General features: G+C 49.5%; 1 protein-coding gene across 1 annotated transcript; it reads right to left on the minus strand.

The window, feature by feature from the left end:
• Nucleotides 1-5,972: 5,972 nt before the first annotated feature.
• LOC127694031 (carbonyl reductase [NADPH] 2-like) lies at nucleotides 5,973-9,000 on the minus strand. The gene is made up of 8 exons (XM_052195395.1): nucleotides 8,917-9,000; nucleotides 7,430-7,527; nucleotides 7,168-7,322; nucleotides 7,042-7,084; nucleotides 6,850-6,949; nucleotides 6,686-6,750; nucleotides 6,340-6,457; nucleotides 5,973-6,260 (listed from the first exon to the last, which is right to left on the minus strand). Exons 1-8 carry the CDS (start codon nucleotides 8,966-8,968, stop codon nucleotides 6,157-6,159), a joined length of 735 nt encoding a protein of 244 aa, XP_052051355.1. The 5' UTR covers nucleotides 8,969-9,000; the 3' UTR covers nucleotides 5,973-6,156.
• Nucleotides 9,001-22,241: the final 13,241 nt, after the last annotated feature.

Raw genomic sequence — 22,241 nt, forward strand, 5'->3', positions numbered from 1 at the left:
GGCTAGTCACAGTGAGGTCAAGGCCATAGCTGGCTAGTCAAGTGAGGCCAGGGCCTTAGCTGGCTAGTCACAGTGAGGTCAAGGCCTTAGCTGGCTAGTCACAGTGAGGTCAGGGCATGATGGTTGTTAAGGGCAGAGATGTGATGGACGAGGAAGTGGTGGGAGGAGCTAGGGAATCCTCGTGTTACTTGAGGGTTAGTCAAGGGCCCGTGAGATGGCTCAGTGGACAAAAAGATGCTTGCCACCAAGCTACATTAACCTGAGTTCAGTCCCTGGGGCCTGCATACTGAACTGAGAACTCAAGAAGTTGTCCCTTCCACTCCACAGGCCCCACTACAGCATGCCTGCACACATACAGACAGACAAAATAAAAATCTCATACACGTATTTTTAAAAGATATGTAGCCAGGCGATTGTGACACACGCCTTTAGTCCAAGCACTCCCACCCAGGGAAGCAGAGGCAGGAAGATCTCTGAGTTCGAGGCCAGTCTACAGAGCAAGTTCCAGGACAACCAGAGCTACACAGAGAAACTCTGTCTTGGGGGGTGGGAGGGAGGAAGATAAAATGTAAAGTGGAAATAGTTCTTAAACATATCAAACGATATGTAGTGTATGTGGAGGTGGGTCACACACATGCCAGAGGTGTGGTGCTGTGTGTAGGAGTTGCTTAAATCTTCCTTCTCTCCTTTTCTTCATTCCTTACCTCTTTAATGCACTGGAGAAACACAGACTTGGCCTGTAGGGATTTCCACGGCCATCCTTTGCATGATAGCTCCAGTAACAAACCTTTATGACCCTGGCCAAGAGAAATCATGCCTTTGGGGTGACAGTCACACAGTGAACAGACCCCAGACAAATCAGCAGTGGATTCCTACCACTTTCCTGCCAGTCAGCAGGCCCTGGAGAAAAGTTGTTGTTGTTGTTGTTGTTGCTGTTGTTTTTGAGACAGGGCTTCTTTGTGTAATGGTCCTGGCTGTCCTGGAACTCACCTTGTAGACCAGGCTGGCCTCCAACTTACAGATATCCACCTGCCTCTGCCTCCCAAGTGCTGCAATTAAGGACACGAGACACCATGCCCCGAGAGATTTGTTTTTTGGGTGTGGGTAAGTTTGCTCTGTACATCATAGGATGCAGTGACTGTGGAGGCCAGAAGGCATCAGATCCCCTGGAACTGGAGTTACAGACGGTTGTAGCATCTGTAGCATGTGGGTAGTAGAAATTTAACTCAAGTCTCCTGTAAAGAGCAGTCAGTGCTTTTGACCATGGAGTCATCTCTCCAGCCCCTGGCAGAGAAATTTGAAATTTTGTAGGGACCGTGACCTGTTTTTAATTTCTTTGTTGTATGTGCTTTCGAACTATTTTAGGTTTAGGTCATTTGTTTTTAGATAGGAAATTTGGAATCCAAAAAGTGAGAGGGCTCAAGGTGCCTTAAGGGGCTGGGTGCTGTGTGAACTGAGTGTTGGTCTAGAGCCCTGGGAAACACTGGATGTGCTAGCATGGTGCCACAAGGTAGGATTCCACCTGGCTGGTCCAGCACGAACCTCTGATCAGTAGACCGCGGGCGTGAGTAAGATGAGTGATGTGTGGACGTGTCCAGGACCCAGCCTCGGCCATGGAAGCAGCAAAGCCTTGTCCCTGGTCTGAGGGAAGACAAAGCCTTCCTCTGGCCTGACTGGGAACATTGACAGTGTTTACAGAAAATGCTCACTGTAGCTGTCTGCACCTTGTGTGACCACCTTAAAATGGCTCTCCAGCTGGATACAATAACCAGCCTCCCTTGTTGGAGTCTATGTAACAAGTGCAGTGAGATGCCACTTCAGGTGAGATGCCGCTACACTGTGGCTTCTCCACCAGACTCCCATCTCAGTTTTTCTGTGTGCATACATTTGTCATTTCCTCGCTGCCCCTAGTCACCATTCCAGGATCCAAGCCGCGCAAGGACACAGCAATAGGCAAAACGATGATTCACCTAAGTATGGACTCTGACTTGGTACTACCGTTTCCATGTACCATGTGCATATTTGTCTGTTAGTCTTTGGGACTTAGCCTGATGGAGGTGGGGACGATCTGACGGCTGCAGCAGTTGTCTCATTAGAGGCTCAGCTACCTGAAGAGAAGCAGCTGCTCCTGCAGCCCATTTTGGGTGACTCTAGAACACTCGGGTACTAGAGGAAGCATTAGGGGTGCCAGACACCTTAGGACAAGGAGTAATCTTGTAGGGAGCCACACAAGAAAAAATAGACCTGTTCCTGGCTTGGCAGGAAATCCAGTGGCTTGACAGTAAGATGGAGTATATGGATGTGTGTACCGATGGAAGGGGGAATGTATGGACATGTTTAGTTGATCCGGGGATGTTGTGTGGCATCTCTCAGCCTGGTTTGACCTATTCCACTCTGGGCAAGTGTTGTGGACAGTATGCTAGAAATGTAGAAGGGTGGGCTGGAGAGATGGCTCAGTGGTTAAGAGCACTGACTACTCTTCTGGAGGTCCTGAGTTCAAATCCCAGCAACCACATGGTGGCTCACAACCATCCGTAGAGAAATCTGGCGCCCTCTTCTGGTGTGTCTGAAGACCCCTACAGTGTACTCACATATATTAATAAATAGTGAGTGGGGCCGACTGGAGCAAGCAGAGGTCCTGAACTCAAATTCCTAGCAACCATGGCTCACAACCATCAGTACAGCTACAGTGTACTCATACACACTAAATACACATATACATACATACATATAGACATACATACATAAATCTTTAAAAAAGAAAATGTAGAAGGGCATACTTTTATTCCTACGATCTCAGAATATATTACAGAAAACAGTAACTGTACAGGAATTTAAATCTAGCAACATGGCTACTCTGGCTGGAATACAGACAGGTCTTTAATCCTAGGAGAGAGAGAGGCAAGCAGATCTCTGAGTTCAAGGCCAGCCTGGTACAAAGCAAGTTCCCGGCACAGAAAAGCAAGGTGGTACATGCCTTTAATCCCAGCACACAGGAGTTGGGTGTGCAGTTCAGTTGGTAGCAGGTTTGTGGCGGCGTTTGGAGGTAGTTTTTACTGGGACAGTTTTACAGAAACAGGTAGCAGAGAGAACAAGCTAAACACAGGTGAAGAAAGTTTGAGCCAGAGATTAAGAAGGAGCCAGAAGATTAGAATAGATTGCTAGTTAGCTTGAGGCCAAGTGGAGCAATTTAGTAAGAAACTTACTGTCTTAGTTAGGGTTTTACTGCTGTCAACAGACACCATGACCAAGGCAGCTCTTATAAGGACAACATTCATTGGTGCTGGCTTCAGAGGTTCAGAGGTTCAGTCCGTTATCACCAAGGTGGGGACATGGCAGCGTCCAGGCAGGCATGGTGCAGGAGGAGCTGAGGGTTCTACATCTTCATCTGAAGGCTGCTAGAAGACCCGGTTCCAGGCAGTTAGGAAGAGGATATTAAAGCCCACGTCCACGGGGACACATCTAATCCAACGAGGCCTCCTGTATTTCAACAAGGCCACACCTTCCAATAGTGCCGTTCCCTGGGCCAAGGGTATATAAACCATCACACTGTGAGAAGCCAGATTGATCAGTAGTCAGCTTGGAAGAGTTTGGGCCAGAACAGCTAAACTGAACCAACCAGCCAGAGTTCCCGAAAGATCTTGAAAGAGTGATCTTATTCAACAGTGTAAGTCTCTCAGTCTGAAAACATTCTAGACCTAGATTAGATTGTACAGAGGCTAGAGGCTTCCAGGACTAGGCCTACATTAGCCATTTGAGGCAGTAAATCTCCCAGAGGACAGTTACATTCTGCTAATAAAAGTTACTTTTATGTAACATGTAACAATAAATTCACATTCTACTTTGGTTCACTACAATTTACAAGTAAGGTCAATTTCCTTTATGTCTGTTGGCAAACAAAGTTTATTATTTATTTATTTATTTATTTATTTATTTATTTATTTGGTTTTTCGAGACAGGGTTTCTCTGTGTAGCTCTGGCTGTTCTGGAACTTACTCTGTAGACCAGACTGGTGTCGAACTCAGATATCTGCCTGCCTCTGCCTCCCAAGTGCTGGGATTAAAGGTGTGCGCCACCACCGCCTGGCCAAAGTTTATCTTACTTAGTTTTAATTAATAATTGAGTTGCAAGTTACATTTCAGAGCTGTGTGTATTCACACACCGGGATATAGGTTATCAGATGACTGTAGAATAGTTAAAAGAAACTGGAGAGTTCAAAAGTCTTTACTGGAGGCAGAAGAAAATCCAGATAGAGTTGCTACATGTGGTTACATCAGAATCCACAAATAGGCCAGGTGGTGGCAGCACCCTCCTGTAATCCCAGCACTCAGGAGGCAGAGGCAGACAGATCTTTGAGTTCAAGGACAGTCAAGGCTACACTGGGAAACAGAGAGAGAGAGAGAGAGAGAGAGAGAGAGGAGAGAGGAGAGAGAGAGGAGAGAGAGAGGAGAGAGAGAGAGAGAGAGGAGAGAGAGAGAGGAGAGAGAGAGGAGAGAGAGAGAGAGAGAGGAGAGAGAGAGAGGAGAGAGGAGAGAGAGAGAAGAGAGAGAAAGGAGAGAGAGGAGAGGAGAGAGAGAGATAGATCACGGAATGCCGAATGGGTTCTGAGAACTCACACAGTGGCTCACAGACACCCGTAATTCCAGTTCTGGAGGCTTTGATGTCATGACTTCTGAGAGCACCAAGCTCTCGAGGAGCACAGATAAATGTGCCCCCAAACACTCATACAAATGGAATCATTTTTGTCTCATCTTTTGAAACAGAGTCTCTCTGTCGTCCTGGTAGTCCTAGAACTCACCAGACTGGCTTGAACCCACAGAGACCCTCCTATCTCTTTTACCCTGAGTTCTGGGATAAAGGCATACACCACCATGCCCAGCAGAGATCCCCCTGCCTCTACCTTCCAAGTGCTGAGATTAAAGGTGTGTGACACCATAACTTCCCTTGGTTTGCTCAGCCTGCTTTCTTGTAGAACCAAGGACCACGGCCCAGGGACGGCCAGACAAGGGGCTGCTGCCTCCCCATCAGTCTCTAATTAGGGAAATGCCCTACAGCTAGATCTTATGGAGGCATTTTCTCATTTGAAACACACTTCCTCTCTGATGGCTCTAGCCTGTGCCAAATTGTCATAGGACCAGCCAGGACAAAGGTTAACTAAGCAGATTCCAGTCACCGTGGCTGGATCAGTCCAGTACACTGTGAGAAACTGCTCCCTTGTGTAAGGGGACCCTTGTGTCACTCCCTCTTCTATTCAGCCTCTAACCATGACAAAAGGTTTGACATATTGTTTGACTGTATACCCTTCGTTTTTAAAAAGCCAGTTGTCCCGAATCCCAATCCCCATCAGGCAGGGCCACTGTAAAGCTGGCTTCCAGGCCATGGTCACTGTCACAGGCCTGGAGAGCTGAAAGTCAAGTGGCAGCAGTGGGGTTCAGAGGGGGCGTTAGGAGCACCCAGGAATTCTGCACAAAACACTGGGCAGCGTAAATCCACAGATGAGCACAGGACACACAACACTATTTCCCCGGTGCACCAGCTGTGCTTTCAGGGTTTGGGAGACTGTACTGGCTGGGTTTGTCTGTCAACTTGACACAAGCTGGAGTTATCAGAGAGAAAGGAGCCTCTGGCATTTAGGAAATGCCTCCACGAGAGATTCAGCTGCAAGGCATTTTCTCGATTAGTGATCAAGGGTGGGAGGGCCCCTTGTGGGTGGTGCCATCCCTGGACTGGTAGTCTTGGGTTCTATAAGGAAGCAAGCTGAGCAAGCCTGGGAAGCAAGGCAGGGGAACTTCCACGCCCTCTGCATCAGTTCCTGCTTCCTGACCTGCTTGAGTTCCAGTTCTGACTTCTTTGGTGATGAACAGCAATGTGGAAGTATAAGCTGAATAAACCCTTTCCTCCCCAACTTGCTTTTTTGGCATAATGTTTGTGCAGGAATAGAAACCCTGACTAAGACAGAGGCTATGGTCCATTTATTTAAGCAAATTAGCCCAGCCTTGCTGATATAGAGGGGAGGTGTCCAGAAGTCTGAGGTTGGGGATAGATGTGGGGTGGATACACAGGATGGAAGCAGAACTGTTGAGCTGGGTTGAAGGCAGATTCGTGGTGTGAGGGTGGGACCAGGGAGGCCTCCAGGGTCTGCGGTATCTGGGCAGACTAGGAGGCCAGGAAGCCAGAGTCCACCAGGATGCCAGAGCCAGTGGTCGAGGCACTGCTGTCGCTGAGGAGGAAGAGGATGCTGTTGACGACGTCCTCAACCGCTGCAGGAGAACAGACCAGTCAAGGCCTCTGCTTGCTTGGCTGCTGACAAGTTTCCCTCACCCACTGTCCCCAGCTGACCTGCGAACTTCCTCAGCGGGTGACGCTCTTTGAGCTTCCTGGCAAACTCAGGGTCTGCAGTGATTTTCTTGCCCATGTCAGTCAGCACCACGGTGGGGTTTACGGAGTTTACCCGGATCTGGGGCCAGAAGCCACAGCTGGCAGCACAGCCAAGGAACCAGTCCTACCTGCACAGCTCGGGCCTCGCCCCAGGACGAGCCTGGTGAGCTTGCCTACTCTGTCCAGATGAACCCTGAGCCCAATGCTCAGAGCCTTGTGTAGTCCTCAGGTCTCACCCCCAAGCCCAGCCCTGCCCCAGGTGCCCGTGGTCTGTCCTTCGGGTGTGGCCAAAGCCCCTTGTGCCTACCTTGTGTGGCCCCAGTTCCATGGCCATGGCTTTGGTCAGCATAGTTAATGCACCCTTGGTGGAGCCTGAGGATGTATGTGAGTGCTGAAGACCCCTCAGTTAATCAGTTCTCCTCTGGGAGGCCCACCCAGAACCTACTCCTGTTCCTCCCACAGTACACTCACAGTAGGTGGTCAGGCCAGGATAGGTGACATAGGCCACCATGCTGGAGACGTTGACAATGGACCCTGCCACTCCACGGTTAATCATGCCTTTGGCTACCATCTGGAAGTCAAGCATTTTGGGCAAACATATGCATCATCCCACCCCACCCTCTCCAGGTTTGCATCTGGGTCACAGCCCTCCTGTATCCTCACCTGGGACACCTGCAGGACAGCGCGCACATTCACGTTGAAGGACCTAGCAGAAGGGGACCATCGGCCCACTGAGCCTCTGGCCTCCAGCAACCCTCCCCGGCCTGCCCACTCTCCCAGAGCACCCACCTGTCAAAGATCTCCTTTGTGGACTCTATAAAAGGCTGCATCAGTGCCACTCCTGCGTTGTTGACCAGCAAGTCCACAGGGCCGATGCCGCCCAGCGCCTTCTCCGTGGCCTCCCAGTCACCCAGGTCCACACACACGGGCTCTATCCCGGGACACTGTGGGGGACATTGGTGGCCTGAGGCACTCACTGTTCCAGACGCCTTCTGATGTATTTCTGAGGTGGGGACAGGCGCCCCGCCATGCAGGGCTGTGTGTGCCTTACCTCTTTGGAGAGGCTGACCAGGTCTGAGTTGATAAGGGTCACGGCCACCACTTTGGCTCCTGAGGCATGCAGGGCCTTCACGGTGTCACGCCCGATCCCTGTGGGAGGGAGAGTGGTGGGACAAGGGCCTTGTAGGCCTGGTCACAGTGGGATCTGGGTCCCAGAAGAGGGTAAAGGCTGCTCCTCCCAGCAGTGCAAGTGGGCTGACCAAAAGCTGCAAGCCAGGGTTGGGCGGGGCTGTCGCTTGGCGGAGGTCAGGCGGACAGACCCTCCTGATGGGAGACAACAGTGACTGGTGCCCACTCTTGATGCCAAGCTAAACTCGCCCTTCAAATCGTAGCATGTGGTAGCCAAGGAGAGACTGGCATTTTGACTTGGTGGGCAGCAGGTCTCCAGCCGGGTGGCAGTGTTGGGGCTGGACTCCTTCCTTTCTCCGGTGCCAACTCCCCCACCCACTCACACTCACCTTCCCCCATCTGCTCACATGCACCTTCCCCACCTGCTCACACTCACCTTCCCCTATCTGCTCACACTCACCTTCCCCCATGCTCACACTCACCTTCCCCCATGCTCACATTCACCTTCCCCCATGCTCACACTCACCTTCCCCTATCTGCTCACACTCACCTTCCCACATCTGCTCACACTCACCTTCCCCATCTGCTCACACTCACCTTCCCCTATGCTCACACTCACCTTCCCCCATGCTCACACTCATCTTCCCCCATCTGCTCACATGCACCTTCCCCATCTACTCACACTCACCTTGCCCTGCTCACACTCACTTTTCCTCATCTTCTCACACTCATCTTCCCTCATCTGCTCACATGCAACTTCCCCCATCTACTCACACTCACCTTCCCCTATCTGCTCACACTCACCTTCCCCAATGCTCACACTCACCTTCCCCGATGCTCACACTCACCTTCCCCTATGCTCACACTCACCTTCCCCTATGCTCACACTCATCTTCCCATATCTGCTCACATGCACCTTCCCCCATCTGCTCACACTCACCTTCCCCTATCTGCTCACACTCACCTTGCCCTGCTCACACTCACTTCTCCCCATCTGTTCACACTCATCTTTCCCCATCTGCTCACACTCATCTTTCCCCATCTGCTCACACGCACCTTACCCCATCTGCTCACACTCACCTTGCCCCACTCACACTCACTTTTCCCCATCTACTCACACTCATCTTCCCCCATCTGCTCACACGCACCTTCCCCCATCTGTTCACACTAATCTTGCCCTGGTCACATACACCTTTCTCCATTCACACACACCTTCCCTACTCGCCTCTGCTCACATTCACCTTCCCCTGTTCACACTCATCTTGCCCTGATCACACTCACCTTACGTTGCTCACACACACCTTCTCCCCTGCTCACACTCACCTTCCACCATTTGCTCACACTCATCTTGCCCTGGTCACACACACCTTTCCCCACTCACACACCTTTCCCTCCTCCGCTCACACTCACCTCTCCCTGCCCCTGTCACCAGGGCCCTCAGGCCACTGAAGTTCAGCTTCATGCTGCTGAGGCCACTGTCCTGCAGTGAGGGGAGAAGTGCGGTTGTTAAGATGGAACTAGTGAGTGGGACGGGGCTGGGCAGATACCCTGCTCCCTCCTGGCGGCCCTCCTCGCTCCACAGAAGATCTAATCAGCCGCTCATGTTGGAACTCAAAGAGCCAACGAAGAGACTTGTGTGCACACACATGCAGAACGTCTGACAAAGCAGTGAAAGCATGTGTGCATGCGTGTGCCTGCAAGAGGGTCTGACACAGCAGTGTAGATGGGAGGAAAGGGCAGCTTAGGGAAGGAAATTTGCACTTTCAGGCTTGAGGTGCTGCGTCTTGAACCCAGGGCCTGAGAGCATACTAAGCCAATGATGGCCACTGCGCCACACCTGTGGGCCAGGGCAGTGAAAAGGCTGGGTTTGGGGTTATCTGGACAGAAGCATCAGCTGTGACTTTTTATTTTTATAAGCGAAGGTATTGAGCAGGTGGCACTGGATCCAAATGTCAGGGATCGGAACCCACCATGCCTACAGTACGTCCAGCGAGTCCCCTGCTGACCTCCTTAGTCTGTTCCTCCCAGGTGCCCCCACCTGCTGCCCCTTCCGGCCAGGAGCTGCCCTCGGCAATGACACTGAGGCACTTTCTTTACTCTGAGGCGGGATTCTTGTAAATCTAAGTATGGATTCTGAGGTCTCCTGCCCGGTAGCAAGCCCTGAGTCCCTCTGTCCATCTCCTCTTCTCTGAGCAGAGAACTGGGTCTTTGGAGTCAATTAGAAGTAATCAAAGAATATTGTCCACCACAACCCCCTCTGGCAATTGTCTAAGGTGTGCTCAGGGTCTCTTATCTTGTGCGTCAGGGTTCATGGAACAAGTACTTCTGTCCTGGGAGTCATAGCAGGTCACATGGCATCTGCACAGGACAGGAGGCTCGGATGCCAGACTGCCCCATGGACAACCCTGGGGAGTAGGTGTGCCCAGACTCTGCCTGCTGCCTTTCTCATGCTCAGTCCAGGCTCTGCACCGAGACTGTGTGACTCGCTGAAAGGAGGCAGCTGAAGTCCAGGTGCTCTTTAGTGCGGGAACAGCAGTATCCTTCCCCTGAGCATTCCTCCATGCTGGTCAGAAGGGTGCTCTGCGATCTTTCTGAGGCTCAGGGGAAAGTGTACACAGTGGCAACCCGGAGAGTGTTTCATGTGTGAGTCTGTTGCATGTCACACAGGTTGACACCTAATATTTGCTGCTGCCTGGCAGAGTGTCTTCTTAGCTAACAGGGACCGATCATACCTGTTCACTGTGTTCCCGATCCCAGTCTGAGCAAAGCACCAAGTCCGACACCCAACTTCCAGGTGGCACTGAATACTGGGGTCTGGCCTGATCGGCCCAGTAAGGTCAAAGCCCTTCTCCTTCTATGATGAAAGCAGTAGATTGTGACTCACCTGCTTTCTGGTAGCTGTCAGAACTCCTGAAGAAATGGTGGCCTTTCAGGGATTTGGTGTTGGGCTCCACCACTGGCCAGCTGGGCACCAGGCAGGAGGAAGTGGTTTACCAGGAAGGGAGCCTTAAGCTCCAAGGTCTTAGGAAGATGGTCCTCTGCTAGCCTTGTCATTCAGAGTGGGTGAAAATATCTTCACTCTCCACAGCTCTTTATCTCCTGTCACCTCTGTGGTCTGAAGATTTCTCTATCCAGAGTCATGTGCTGAGCCGTAACTACAGCATTATGTGAGGAGTATTGTATAACAGTTTCCTTTGAGATTAAAACATTCCATCCTGCATGGAAGCTCCTTAAGTAGGGATGCAGGCAACTCAAAATAGCTTCAGGAAGTTCCTGAAACTGACCAGTTTCACTAGGTTCCTCCCTGTCAAGGTAAGCAACAAAATCTGAGCGTTTCTCTCAGACAAACCAAGCAGCAAAGAAGAAAGACTGCAGAACAGAGCCTGAAGATGCAAAAAATCAGCAGAGTTACCTGCAAGAGGTTTAGACCAACTCAGCCACTTGGAAAGGACATTCTCCAAAGTGCTGAGCTGCCCTTGGGCAATGAATTGTGCTCCAGGTAACTGAGACACCGCTCCTCCACACGATCACGAGTGGACTCTGCTTTGAGCTAACTGAAGCCGTCTGCTCTGGCAGGCTGTCTGTCAAAACATGCCCGGATGGCAAAGCACCCTGGACTGCTGCCTGGACCATGCATATGTCTTCTCTTTCCCCTGGGCCAACAGAACTGACAGGTATTTGAATGAATAAAGGAGCCAATCACTGGACAAGTAGGTGGGACTTCTGGGGTAGACAGTGGAAGAGAGGAAGGAGGAGAGTTAGGTCTCTTTGCATGGAGACAGCCTGAGGACTGAGCTTTCCAAGTCAGATCCCTCAGGATTCCCCACCAGAGGATTTAGATTTAATAAGGCTTACAAGATTAGGATTTTAGTTGCTGCACCCAGCGACTGAGTTACTGAAGTCATTTCTGAACTAAGTTTGTGTTGTTTTCCTTCACACGGTGGCTCGACGGGGTTCAGGAGAGAAAGTTACTGCGGCAAAGCATGGGTTTGCCTGAAGTGCTCTACAAAGGCTGTGGGGGATTTGAAGCATAGGGTTGGCAGGGTAATCACCTGCCAGTGGGAACCTAGTAAGCTGGGTGGAGGCATTGTGGAGTTCTGAGTCAGAGTCTCCACAAGGTAAAAACAGACAGGCCATTGCCCACCAGTGCATAGGGGTAGGGGAGGAGATTTGAGGTACAGGGTTGGCAATGGTAGCAACCCATCAGTGAGAACTCAGTGAGCTGGGGGGAGATGTTTCAGGAGCTTTGGGCCACAGAGTCTCCAAAAGATAAAAACAGGCTGGCCAGACCACCAGGGCTGAGAGCAACAGGGTGATGTTCTGGAACCTGGGAGGTTTTTTTTTTTTAATATTTCCCGAAATACATCCTAGTCTACAAAGAAAGGACTTGTCTCAAAAACCCAAAAAATTAATGTAATTTCTTAAAATCATGTCTATATTTCTCCATGATTCAAAAAGTCTTAAACAGTGCAGCTCCCTTTGCATGTTAAGTGTCCAGAAGCAGCACACTGGTCATGACCACAGCAGAGACATCTCACTCAATAGAGTCCTGAACACCTGTGGAATTATTTATTTAATGCTTTGGAAAGTGCCGGGGGAGGGGGGGGAGGGTGGTGGTGGTGGTGGTGATGGTGCACACCTTTAATCCCAGCACTCTGGGAGGCAGAAGCAGGCAGATTTCTGAGTTTGAGGCCAGCCTGGTCTACAGAGTGAGTTCCAGGACAGCCAGGGCTGTACAGAGAAACCCTGTCTCAAAAAAACTGAATCCAAAAACCAAAAAAAAAAAAAAAAAAAAAAAGGCTTAGGAAATCATTAGCCTATTTATTTAGTGTGCATGTGTGTGGAGGTGGTAATGTGGTACACACATGCCAAAGCACATGTGAAAGTCAGAGTATAACATGAAGAAAGGCATTGGTTCACCCTGTCGTCAGGCTGAGCAGCAATCTCTTTTATCAGGTGAACCATCTCTCTGGCCACTGACGCGTGGGGAGCCTGGTTCAAGTCCTGTGCAGGTGGTCAGGGGCCAGCAGAATATCTTTGCTCCTTGGGGCTTATTATAAATTATCTTATTGTCGAGTGTTTCATCTACCTGTAAATCTGTGTACTTAAATTACAGATGATTATGAGCTGCTGTGTGGGTGCTGGGAATTGAACCCAGGTCCTCTGGAAGAGCTAAGATGCTCTTAACTACTCTTTTACAAAGTACATGTGACCATGAGGAGGGTGGGTTCTATAGCTGAAAGTCCTAGAATCTTGTGTAGCCTCTGACAGCTTGGAGGTCAGCTCGCCATTAAAGTACATGTGACATCTCCCCTAAGGATGGTTGACAGTGTTTTGTGGGAAAGTCTGGGATAATCCTTCTTGGGAATTTGGGTAAGGTCTGCCTTTGTAGCAAAAGGTAGGAGAGGCCTGCCTCCACAGATAGCAAAAGGGTCATCAGGTCATTAGCAAAATCTACTCTCAGCCTTGTGGATAGAATGCAGGTATTTTGTCTCCTTCATTGAGTAGGTCCCACGACCCTCTCCTCGGCCTCCTGTGTGTTTGACACTCCTCTTTTCTCTAGGGAATCTGTGGGCGCAAGGACCTTTGTATCCACAACTCTGAGGCATCTCTGCAGCCTCTCACTTTATCTTCATAAGATTTATTTTTATTTATGTGTGTGTGCAAGTGCCCACAGAATCAGAAGAGGGTATCAAATCTCTAGGAGCTGGAGAATCTTTTGAGAACTCCTTATGTGGGATCTGCACTCTGACAGAGCAGTCAGTGCTCTTATCTGCTGAATCCTCTCTCCAACCCCTCTGCATTAATTTGAATGAGAACGACTCCCACAGGCTCACATGTTTGAATGCCTGGTCCCCAGTTATGGAACAAACTGGGATTTATCAGGTGGTATGGCCATGTTGAAAGAGGTGTATCACTTGAGGTGGGTTTTGAGGTTTCTTTTCTTTTTTTTTTTTTAAAGATTTATTTTTTATATATGAGTACACTGTAGCTGTCTTCAGACACACCAGAAGAGGGAGTCAAATCTCATTACAGATGGTTGTGAGCCACCATGTGGTTGTTGGGAATTGAACTCAGGACCTCTGGAAGAGCAGTCAGTGCTCTTAACCACCGAGCCATCTCTCTAGTCCTCCCCCTTATTTTTTGAGAAAGGTTTTCTCAATGAACCTGGAGCTTTCCATCCCAGCTAGACTGGCTAGCTGTTGAGTGACCCCTCAGGTTCTCCCCAACTTTGCCTCTCCAGAACAGGTCACAGATGTGTGCTGTCTTCTGACATGCACAACAAACACACTACCCACTTACCCCATCCCTGCTTTAAAATTCCTTAGGACACGGAAAAATCATGTTTCTTTTCTTTTCTTTTCTTTTCTTTTCTTTGTTTCTTTGTTTCTTTCTTTCTTTTTCTTTCTTTCTTTTTTTCTTTTTTTTTGAGACAGGGTTTCTCTGTGTAGTCCTGGCTGTCCTGGAACTCACTCTGCAGACCAGGCTGGCCTCGAACTCAGAAATCTGCCTGCCTCTGCCTCCCAAGTGCTGGGATCACAGACGTGCACCACCATGCCCGGTGACCATGTTTCTTTTCACATCAGTTCCTGTGCTGGTTGAGTCCTGCTGTTTTACGTAGCTTCCAGTTGCTCTGGCAAACTTAGCTGGAAAGGAAAGAAGATTGCTACTGGAAGTGTAAGACTAGAAGAGCCTTGCTCGAGAAGACCTCCTCTCAAGGAGACACGGAGGCAGCAATCGATGCAAAAGGCAAGAGGTTTAATGAGCCAACTAGGCGGGGTCGTCCTGCCCATGAAGGAGAGGTGACCCCGAAGAGACATTACAGGCAGGTTTTATACTTTTTGGAGGCACAGGTTACATCAGCCAAGTTGCAGTTTAAACCCATTGGCTAACGTCTATTGACTATTGATCTTTAGATCTCCTGGAATTTTCTGGAGGTCATGTGGTTATCAGTTGAGGAATGTCCCGTGGGTGGGCATTCAGCCTCTCCTTGACTCCAGGCTGGAGCGGGAAGATGTAAAGAGGGTGTGGGGCTAAAAAGGCTTAGGGTATCTTTAACTATGGCAATTAATTACAAAGACTCTGAATTCCTTCCAAAAGCTGACCAGATAACTCTTGGAACACGGAAGGGGAGAAGTAGCTGGACCACGGCCATTACTTCTCAGAAGATCCTGAAGCCCATCTCCACAGCTGGCTCTTCTCTTACGGTTCTGTGTGTCTGAAACAGGGGCTACAAAGCCTGCTGGGCTACAGAGCCTTCCTCTGCTCCTTGGACATTTAATTTCTAATTCAGAAAGATAATGTTACAGAGTCTTGGTGTTTCTCTTGGGTTACTGTCCAAGTTCAGTTATGATTACAGAGATTTCGAACCAGTAATTTTCTACTTTGATGCAGTCACTCGTGTGACTCAGCTATTCTGGGAAAGGACTGTAATCATCTCAGAACTGAGTCCCTGACAGTCTGGTTAGCTGAAGTGGAGCACAGGGAGGCAGGAAACATATTAGACTAAAGGGTAGCTGCAGAGCTGTCTGCTGAGAGAGCTGGGCTGGGGACTGGAGACCGGAAGGTGGGACTGTGGCTGGCACAGCAGGGGTGGCCAGGATATTGAAAGTAAGTGCTATTAGACCCCAAGGGAGCAAGATGGCCACAAGCATTGGTCACCCGAGGAAGCTTGCAAGGGTAGCTCTGTGATCTTTGGTGACCTTGTTCTTCCTGCTGACAAGTCTTCCTTCTAGCAATCCTACTCTTCCTCACGTCCTGCCTTCCTGCTACAGGGTTAAAAGTGGCACAGGCCCGAGAGGAAGGAGTTTGGCCAGGCTAATGGTAGAGATTCACAATTCAGAGTTTGCCTATGGCTGGGTCGAAGTTGGAACTCTCCACATGGGCTACGCACAGCCTCCATCTCTGGAGGGAGGTAGACCAGATGATGATAGCACAGGGCGGCACACACTGCTGAGAGAACTGTTTAACCTGTGCTAAAATTCCTTCCCTGGGGCCCATGTGTGGTGAAGCATGCCTTTGATCCAAGCACTCAGGAGGCAGAAGCAGGTGGATCCACTGAGTTGGAGTCTATCCTGGTCTGCAAATCAAGTTCCAGGATAGCCATGTCTTGAAAAAAATTACTTCCTTGGGGAGTGATCTATAGCATGTGCCCCTCCTCCCAAGGTCTCAAATGACAGAGGTGTGATTCCACCAAGCTCACCTGGGGAAGCCCCTGAGTTTATCAGGGTTACAGAGCAATGGTTGAATGACTCCAAACAGGAACACGGGGACCACACTGGAAGGTCTGCACCCAGTGGAGGATGGTGGCTCCCCTCTGCCCCCTTCCCCCCCCCCCAGATGGAGCCCCCTTCCCTGCCTGAATGGAGAACACTCAACTGGAGGGTCCCGTGACTCTCCCCTCCTGTCCTTTTGTGAGAGGCACTAGACAGTCACTAGGCCAGCTGTGATTATCTTTTGAAGCAGAACTCCTAATAATGGCGGCAGTTAGGTTTGGAGAATAGTCTAAGCTTTATAGAGAAAGAGACCGGGAAGAAATTGTATCCTTTGTCCTTCCATGATTGTTTCTGAGAAGGAAGAAATTGGTAAAATGTTTTTCTCCCTTTTATTTTACTGATTACCTATAATAGGCACGATGAGCATATCGAGACAGGGTTTCCCTGTGTAGTCCTGGCTGTCCAGTAACTCACTCTGTAGACCAGGCCTCGAACTCAGAAATCTGCCTGCCTCTGCCTCCCAGAGTGCTGGGATTACAGGCGTGCACCACCATGCCCGGCTCTCGTATCATGTTTTTGAGACTATTTCTTAGGCTTCTACATCTGCCTGATTAGCTGGCAGGTGCTGAGGTCGGAGAAGCCATGTGGGGCATGTCGGATTGGGAATGGAAGGTTGGTGGTGCTGTCCGAGGGCTGCTAACTGGCCCCTTCCCGTTATTCATAAGTTATTTGGTATCTCACTTCATTCAAATGGTAGTGCAAACGTGTAGAGCAGAGAAAAAAATTGGAGTAGTGGCTGAAGCACCTGAACTTCCCAGCTCAGGCTCAGCTCTAGCGTGGCAGGCATAGGTATGGAAGGTAGGGGGCGCTGCCGTACAGCTCGAGAACCTCGGTCTCAGGCCAGTAAGAATGGCAGCAGTCCCCAGTTCTTCCAGCGCCCGGTAGATTGGCCTGTGGAAGTCCCTGAAGCACTTTACTTTCTCTTTTGTGATTTATGTGAGTGTGTGTTTGAGACAGGGTTTCTCTGTGTAGCCCTGGCTATCCTGGAACGCACTCTGTACTCCAGTCTGGCCTTGAACTCAGAGTTCTGCCTGCCTCTGCCTCCGAGTGCTGGGGTTAAAGGAGTTAGCCACCACCGCCCAGTTTATCTCCTCCTTTGTAAAAAAAAAAAAAAAAAAATGGAATCCATGAACAGGAGCTGAGTTATGTATATGTGTGTTTCCTAGCAACAACAATCGTAAGTGAATATCCAGCTTCGTGGACCCAACTGCCTTACATACACTCTCGTAGTTAGTACCCCCATACTCTACGGAGTGGGCTGAGATCACAGGGAAAGAATTACGCACCAGGTGCGTGGAACACAGGATTTATGGGACCTACAGAGTGAGCTCATCCAGCAGAGAACCAAGAGAAAGCAGATGAGTTCACCCCACCCCCACCCTCTCTGCCCCCCACCCCCCAGTTTGTCCCAGTGAGGTGTTTAGACACGGAACATCTGGGAGAGATTGAGGAATTCTGGCTCAGGTTCACGCCAGGGCCCCAAGGTGTTCAAAGGCTGAGGTTGGGTTCAAACCTGCAGGGAAATAGCCATAGCTGGCTAGTCACAGTGAGGTCAAGGCCTTAGCTGGCTAGTCACAGTGAGGTCAGGGCATGATGGTTGTTAAGAACATAAATACGACAGATGTGGTTATGGTGGGAGGAGCTACGGAATCCTCAGTGTCATTTACTAGGACCTCACAATGCTACCTAAGACCTTACCACTAAACTATACCCGAGCTGCCAAAATGTATATTTATTAATAACAAGCCTGAAGACCTGAGCGCCATCCCCCAAATCACCATGGTGGAAGGAGAGGATCGACTTGTGCAAGGCGTTCTCCTGCACCTTTACACATGCAGGACGGCAGATAGGCATCCGTGTGCATACATGTGCATGTGCACACACAAGTAACTGCTGATTAATTAATGCATAAACAATAAAGATAACATGTGAAGAGGCAATAATTCTTGTATCTATGATACGATTTATATTGGTGTGTTTACATGTATATGTGTGTGCATGTTTTGATATATGCAGACTTGTAGAGGTCAGAGGTCAACCTTGGACGTCACTCCTCAGAAGTGACTAACCTTGAGTTTTGAGACAGGGTCTCTCATTAGTGAACAGGGGCGCACTAATTCAGCTAATTATCCAGCTAACCCAGGCATCTTCCTGTGGCCCCATAACCGGATTACAAGCTTGTGACGTTACGATGGCCTTTTTATGTGGGTTCTGGGGATCGAACTCAGAAAGGAAGCACTATACATAGTGACCTGTCTCCCCAGGCCAGTGTCTATTTGTGCACATATGAATATGAGCCTTGGGAAAGAAGTAGGCCCTCACAATGCTACCTAACACCATACCACTGAACTATACCCAAGCTGCAAAACTTTAAATTTATTAATAACAAATGTCCAAAAGAAACCCCCATGGTAAACTCCTACTGGTGAAAGACACTGTACATTGCTTTTTGGTTTTTTTTTTTAAGATTTTATTTATTTTATGTATATGAGTACACTGTTGCTGTCTTCAGGCACACCAGAAGAGGGCATCGGATCCCATTACAGATGCTTGTGAGCCACCACGTGGTTGCTGGGATTTGCACTCAGGACCTCTGGAGAGTAGTCAGTGCTCTTAACTGCTGAGCTGTCTCTCCAGCCCTGTACATTGCTTTTGCTAAAGCTGAGCATTCTCTCCTGGGCCCACAAGGTGACTGTGTACAGATGAAAGTCTGACACGTTTCTGTTCTTTGGGTCTTTCTCCTTTAGACACATTACCATCTGTCTTGACGATGTTGTGTGTCGGATCATTCAAAGGCACCTATACCTGCAGTCACCTTGGATTCCAGGAGCAACAGGACTGATGGACATCTCTAAGTATTGGTAAACGATTTCAAGTGAAAACAGTTATCTTCAGGGCGAGCCTGTGCCTCAGAGCCTGAAGTCATTTAATGAGAGTTAACTCTAACAATCACCTCGAAGAACCAGAATTAGTATACAATCAACCAGACCACAACTTGGACAGGTCTCATGTTTAATACAAACCCCCATACACACATGAGACATACCAGTTTACTTTGAAAAGCTGGTGGTAGAGCCTTTTAACTTATAAATAAATAAGCCATCACTTACCATTCTGAGCCTTAAGGGTGATGGCTGAGAGAGTGCCTACAAATTTCAAAGTAAAAAGTTGTCTTTGACATTTGACCTCAAATTGGAGTCACCCAGGGCAAGGCACAGTCTGAAGCCACTGTGTCATATAATACACTGTGTCATATAAAACAGTAGAGTCAGCCATGTCTTAGGAAGCAGCTCAGAGGAGGAGCCAGATGTCTGGAAGGATCTGACGGGGTCTGAGGACAGAACCAGTCTCTGGCGGGGCAGTTTCTGGAAATCTCTGAGACTCTTTCCGGTTGGATGGAGGGCTGCTCCTGTCTGTGCGTTGTAGGGACTGTGTTAGGAAACAAGCAGCTTTTGACAGCACAGTGACCCAGTCTACACAGGAGACAGTCCCCTCAAGAACACTGGGGCCCAGCGTCAGGGCCTCAGCTCCGTTCACAGGTGCTCACAAGTTGGGATCCCACCCTGCAGACACTGAAGGACAAAGGGCTACAGCTTTCTTTCCCCTGAGGACAGCGTCAGGAGTGGGGACTTCTTTGGGGACACAAATTTGACAGTCCTTCTTTTCTACCCTGCACCTGTTTGTCTCTCCAGCCAGTTTCTTCTTCCTCCTCCTCCTCCTCTTTACTTTTATTTATTCTTCTCTCACACAATAGATCCTAACCACAGCCTCACCCGTCCCCCTTCTTAACCTGAAGAATGTCTGGGCGGGCCTTTTCCAGCCGTATCTCCTTACATAAGCCTCTCTCACCGGGTCCTCACTGCCCAACCCAGAAGAGCTTAGATTTTGAGAAGGTTCAAGTTTAGGAAAGTCTTTGTTCATGTCTGTGAGTAAGGCCTTTTATAAACTCATTATATAATAAGGGGGGGTGTATATGAGACACTGAGGCCAGTTAGCTGTCCTCAGGAGATGAAGATATATTCATCTTAACCCATTAATGTTAGGGCAAAATAAAACGCAACCTAGGGTGACCCTTGGTGTCCTTCCCAGGACAGGGGCCTTTGCTCTGCCTCTACATATTGCCACTCCCAAAGGTTCATGGCTGCCTAAAGGCCTGACCCTGGTGCAGAATCTGCCTTAGCTGACAAGCAGAAAACCAGCCACAGAGCCGGATGGAGAGGAGGGACCCATGGGTGGCCACCAAGCAGCAACTGACCGAAAGTCCATCTTTGAATTTGCATTTCCTTTTTCTGCTTTTTTTGTTTGTTTGTTTTTAAGAGGGGGAAGTTATTGTTGCTTTGAGACAGGGTCTCATTTATGCAACCCTGGATGTCCGGGAACTCACCCTGTAGATTAGGCTGGCTTTGAACTCAGGGAGCTGCCCATTTCTGACTTCTGAGTGCCATACTCAGCTCTGATTTTTTTGTTTCCAATAACACACCCTCACCTTGGTGAGAAAAGAGAGCCGCAGAATTCTGTTCCCTATTTGGGTTGGCCCTCCTCCAATCTGTCATGCCAGGGTAAGTGTGGGGCTAAGCCTGCACTCTCTCCTACCCCATGTTCCTGTCAACACTCGGAGTTCAGTAGGAACCTTAGCTTGCCCCAGCAGGTGCCTAGGGGCTCTCTCCCTTTCTCCTCAAGCCCACTTGTCCCTAAATCGGAAGGGCATCTCTGATCCAGCTTGGCCCACACCTGGTTGATGCATTTCCTTGTGAACCTGGAGTCCAGTTTCGAGTTGTTTTGTCAAGGGCTCTCTCTATGTTTTGAGAGTAGGAAAATCAAATAAAAGCTTCCCCCCACGGAGCTCCAAATAAGGAACTTGAGAGGGCTCAGAAGTTTCTAGAAGGATTTTGTCCAGCTCTGGCTATAACTTGTCCATGTGTCCAGGGGGGAGGTCACACCTCTATATACATACCACCAAAGTTGGCCCGACCCGAGGGGCCTCTGGTGACATAGAGTCTCTTTGCTTGTTTGCGTAGCTGGCCTACCTCTCTGCCCTTTCTCCTGTTACATGTGCACACACAGGTGTTCAGAATGACTTGCAAGGGCAGGCCTGTGCCTGTGCAGGTGCGCGTCCCCCCAAGCCTTCTCTCCAGGTGGGCCCAGGCTGGTTAGGGCACATCCTAGCCTCATCCATCCTGGAAGCGAGGACAGGGGTAGCTCAGTGGTGACCTGACACTGGGAGTGACACAGCTAGGACCAACTTAGCTCTGCACTGACCTGCTACCCTCACCCAGTGGCTATCCCTCTGTAGTGGGAGGACAACAAGCAAAATCACACAATCAAATGGAGAGCACAAATATCTGTATGGTGCTCCATCAAGATGCGTACCCTGGAGCCAACAGTTACGATCTCACTAAGGGAAACGGGCTTTGCAGACGAAGCTGAAGAAGGAACAGATCCCAGAGCCCAGACACCGTCTTGTGAAGAAACCAAGCCCCAGCCGGTTGTCCCTCTTCCCGCTTCTCTCAGAGGTGCTTGCAGTTTATCTGCCGGGGTAACACGGTCTCCTAGAAGCCAGCAGCCCCACTGTGGTCCTGTGAGGACAGGTGGTCGGTGGATTTCCAGCACACACTGTTTTATAGCAGTCTTACAGTGGTTGTCAGTGCTGTAACCCCTACCACACACACACACACACACACACACACACACACACACACACACACATATACACACACACACACAGAGGAGAGAGAGGAGCCCAAGTCAGTTTCCTGACTTCTTGAATGCAGACCATGGACAGCCAAGCACAACCAGAGAGGCTGGATGTACCCCTGCTTCTCCATGGAGAACAGGGTTAAATTTCAGAGGTTAGTGTTACAGTCAGGGACTCTGTGTTCCTGACCAGCCAGAGCTGCATAGCAAGACTCTGTCTCAACCCCCAGACCCATGCGTTGTGAATAGTCTGTATGCACACTGCCATTATGAACACCATTTCTTTTATTTTTTTATAAAGATGTATTTATTATTATATGTAAGTACACTGTAGCTGTCTTCAGACACCAGAAGAGGGCGTCAGATCTCATTACAGATGGTTGTGAGCTACCATGTGGTTGCTGGGATTTGAACTCAGGACCTTCAGAAGAGCAGTCGATGCTCTTAACCGCTGAGCCACCTCTCTAACCCCTATGAACACCATTTCTTGAGTGTTCCATCACAGTCCAACACTTCTGGGGCTCAGCTGTGGCCCTGCTGGAGGATTCTCCCCTCCGAGGCCTGTTCTCAGAGACAGACTCTTTTGCTTGCACTAACTCACATTTAACTCCTTGGCAGCTGTGCTGACTGTCCAGTCCTCTGCCAACCTTAGGAACCTTGCTGCCTATCACTCTACAGAACATTGTGAACGTTTGTTGCCACAGTGAGCTCATGTTCACCGGACTTGTAGGTGTGAAGAAACATCTCTCCTCACTCCACTCTTAA

Source organism: Apodemus sylvaticus, chromosome 10 (genome assembly GCF_947179515.1).
Source record: "Apodemus sylvaticus chromosome 10, mApoSyl1.1, whole genome shotgun sequence".
NCBI lineage: Eukaryota > Metazoa > Chordata > Mammalia > Rodentia > Muridae > Apodemus > Apodemus sylvaticus.

Bases quoted from the DNA above. Each gene is read 5' to 3' on its own strand.
- LOC127694031 (XM_052195395.1), bottom strand. From the start codon at position 8,968: ATGAAGCTGAACTTCAGTGGCCTGAGGGCCCTGGTGACAGGGGCAGGG. The intron at 7,085-7,167 runs GTGGGTGCTCTG...CCCTTCTGCTAG, and splicing joins ACAAAGGAGATCTTTGACAG to GTCCTTCAACGTGAATGTGC. The intron at 6,751-6,849 runs GTGAGTGTACTG...ATACATCCTCAG, and splicing joins TCCTGGCCTGACCACCTACT to GCTCCACCAAGGGTGCATTA.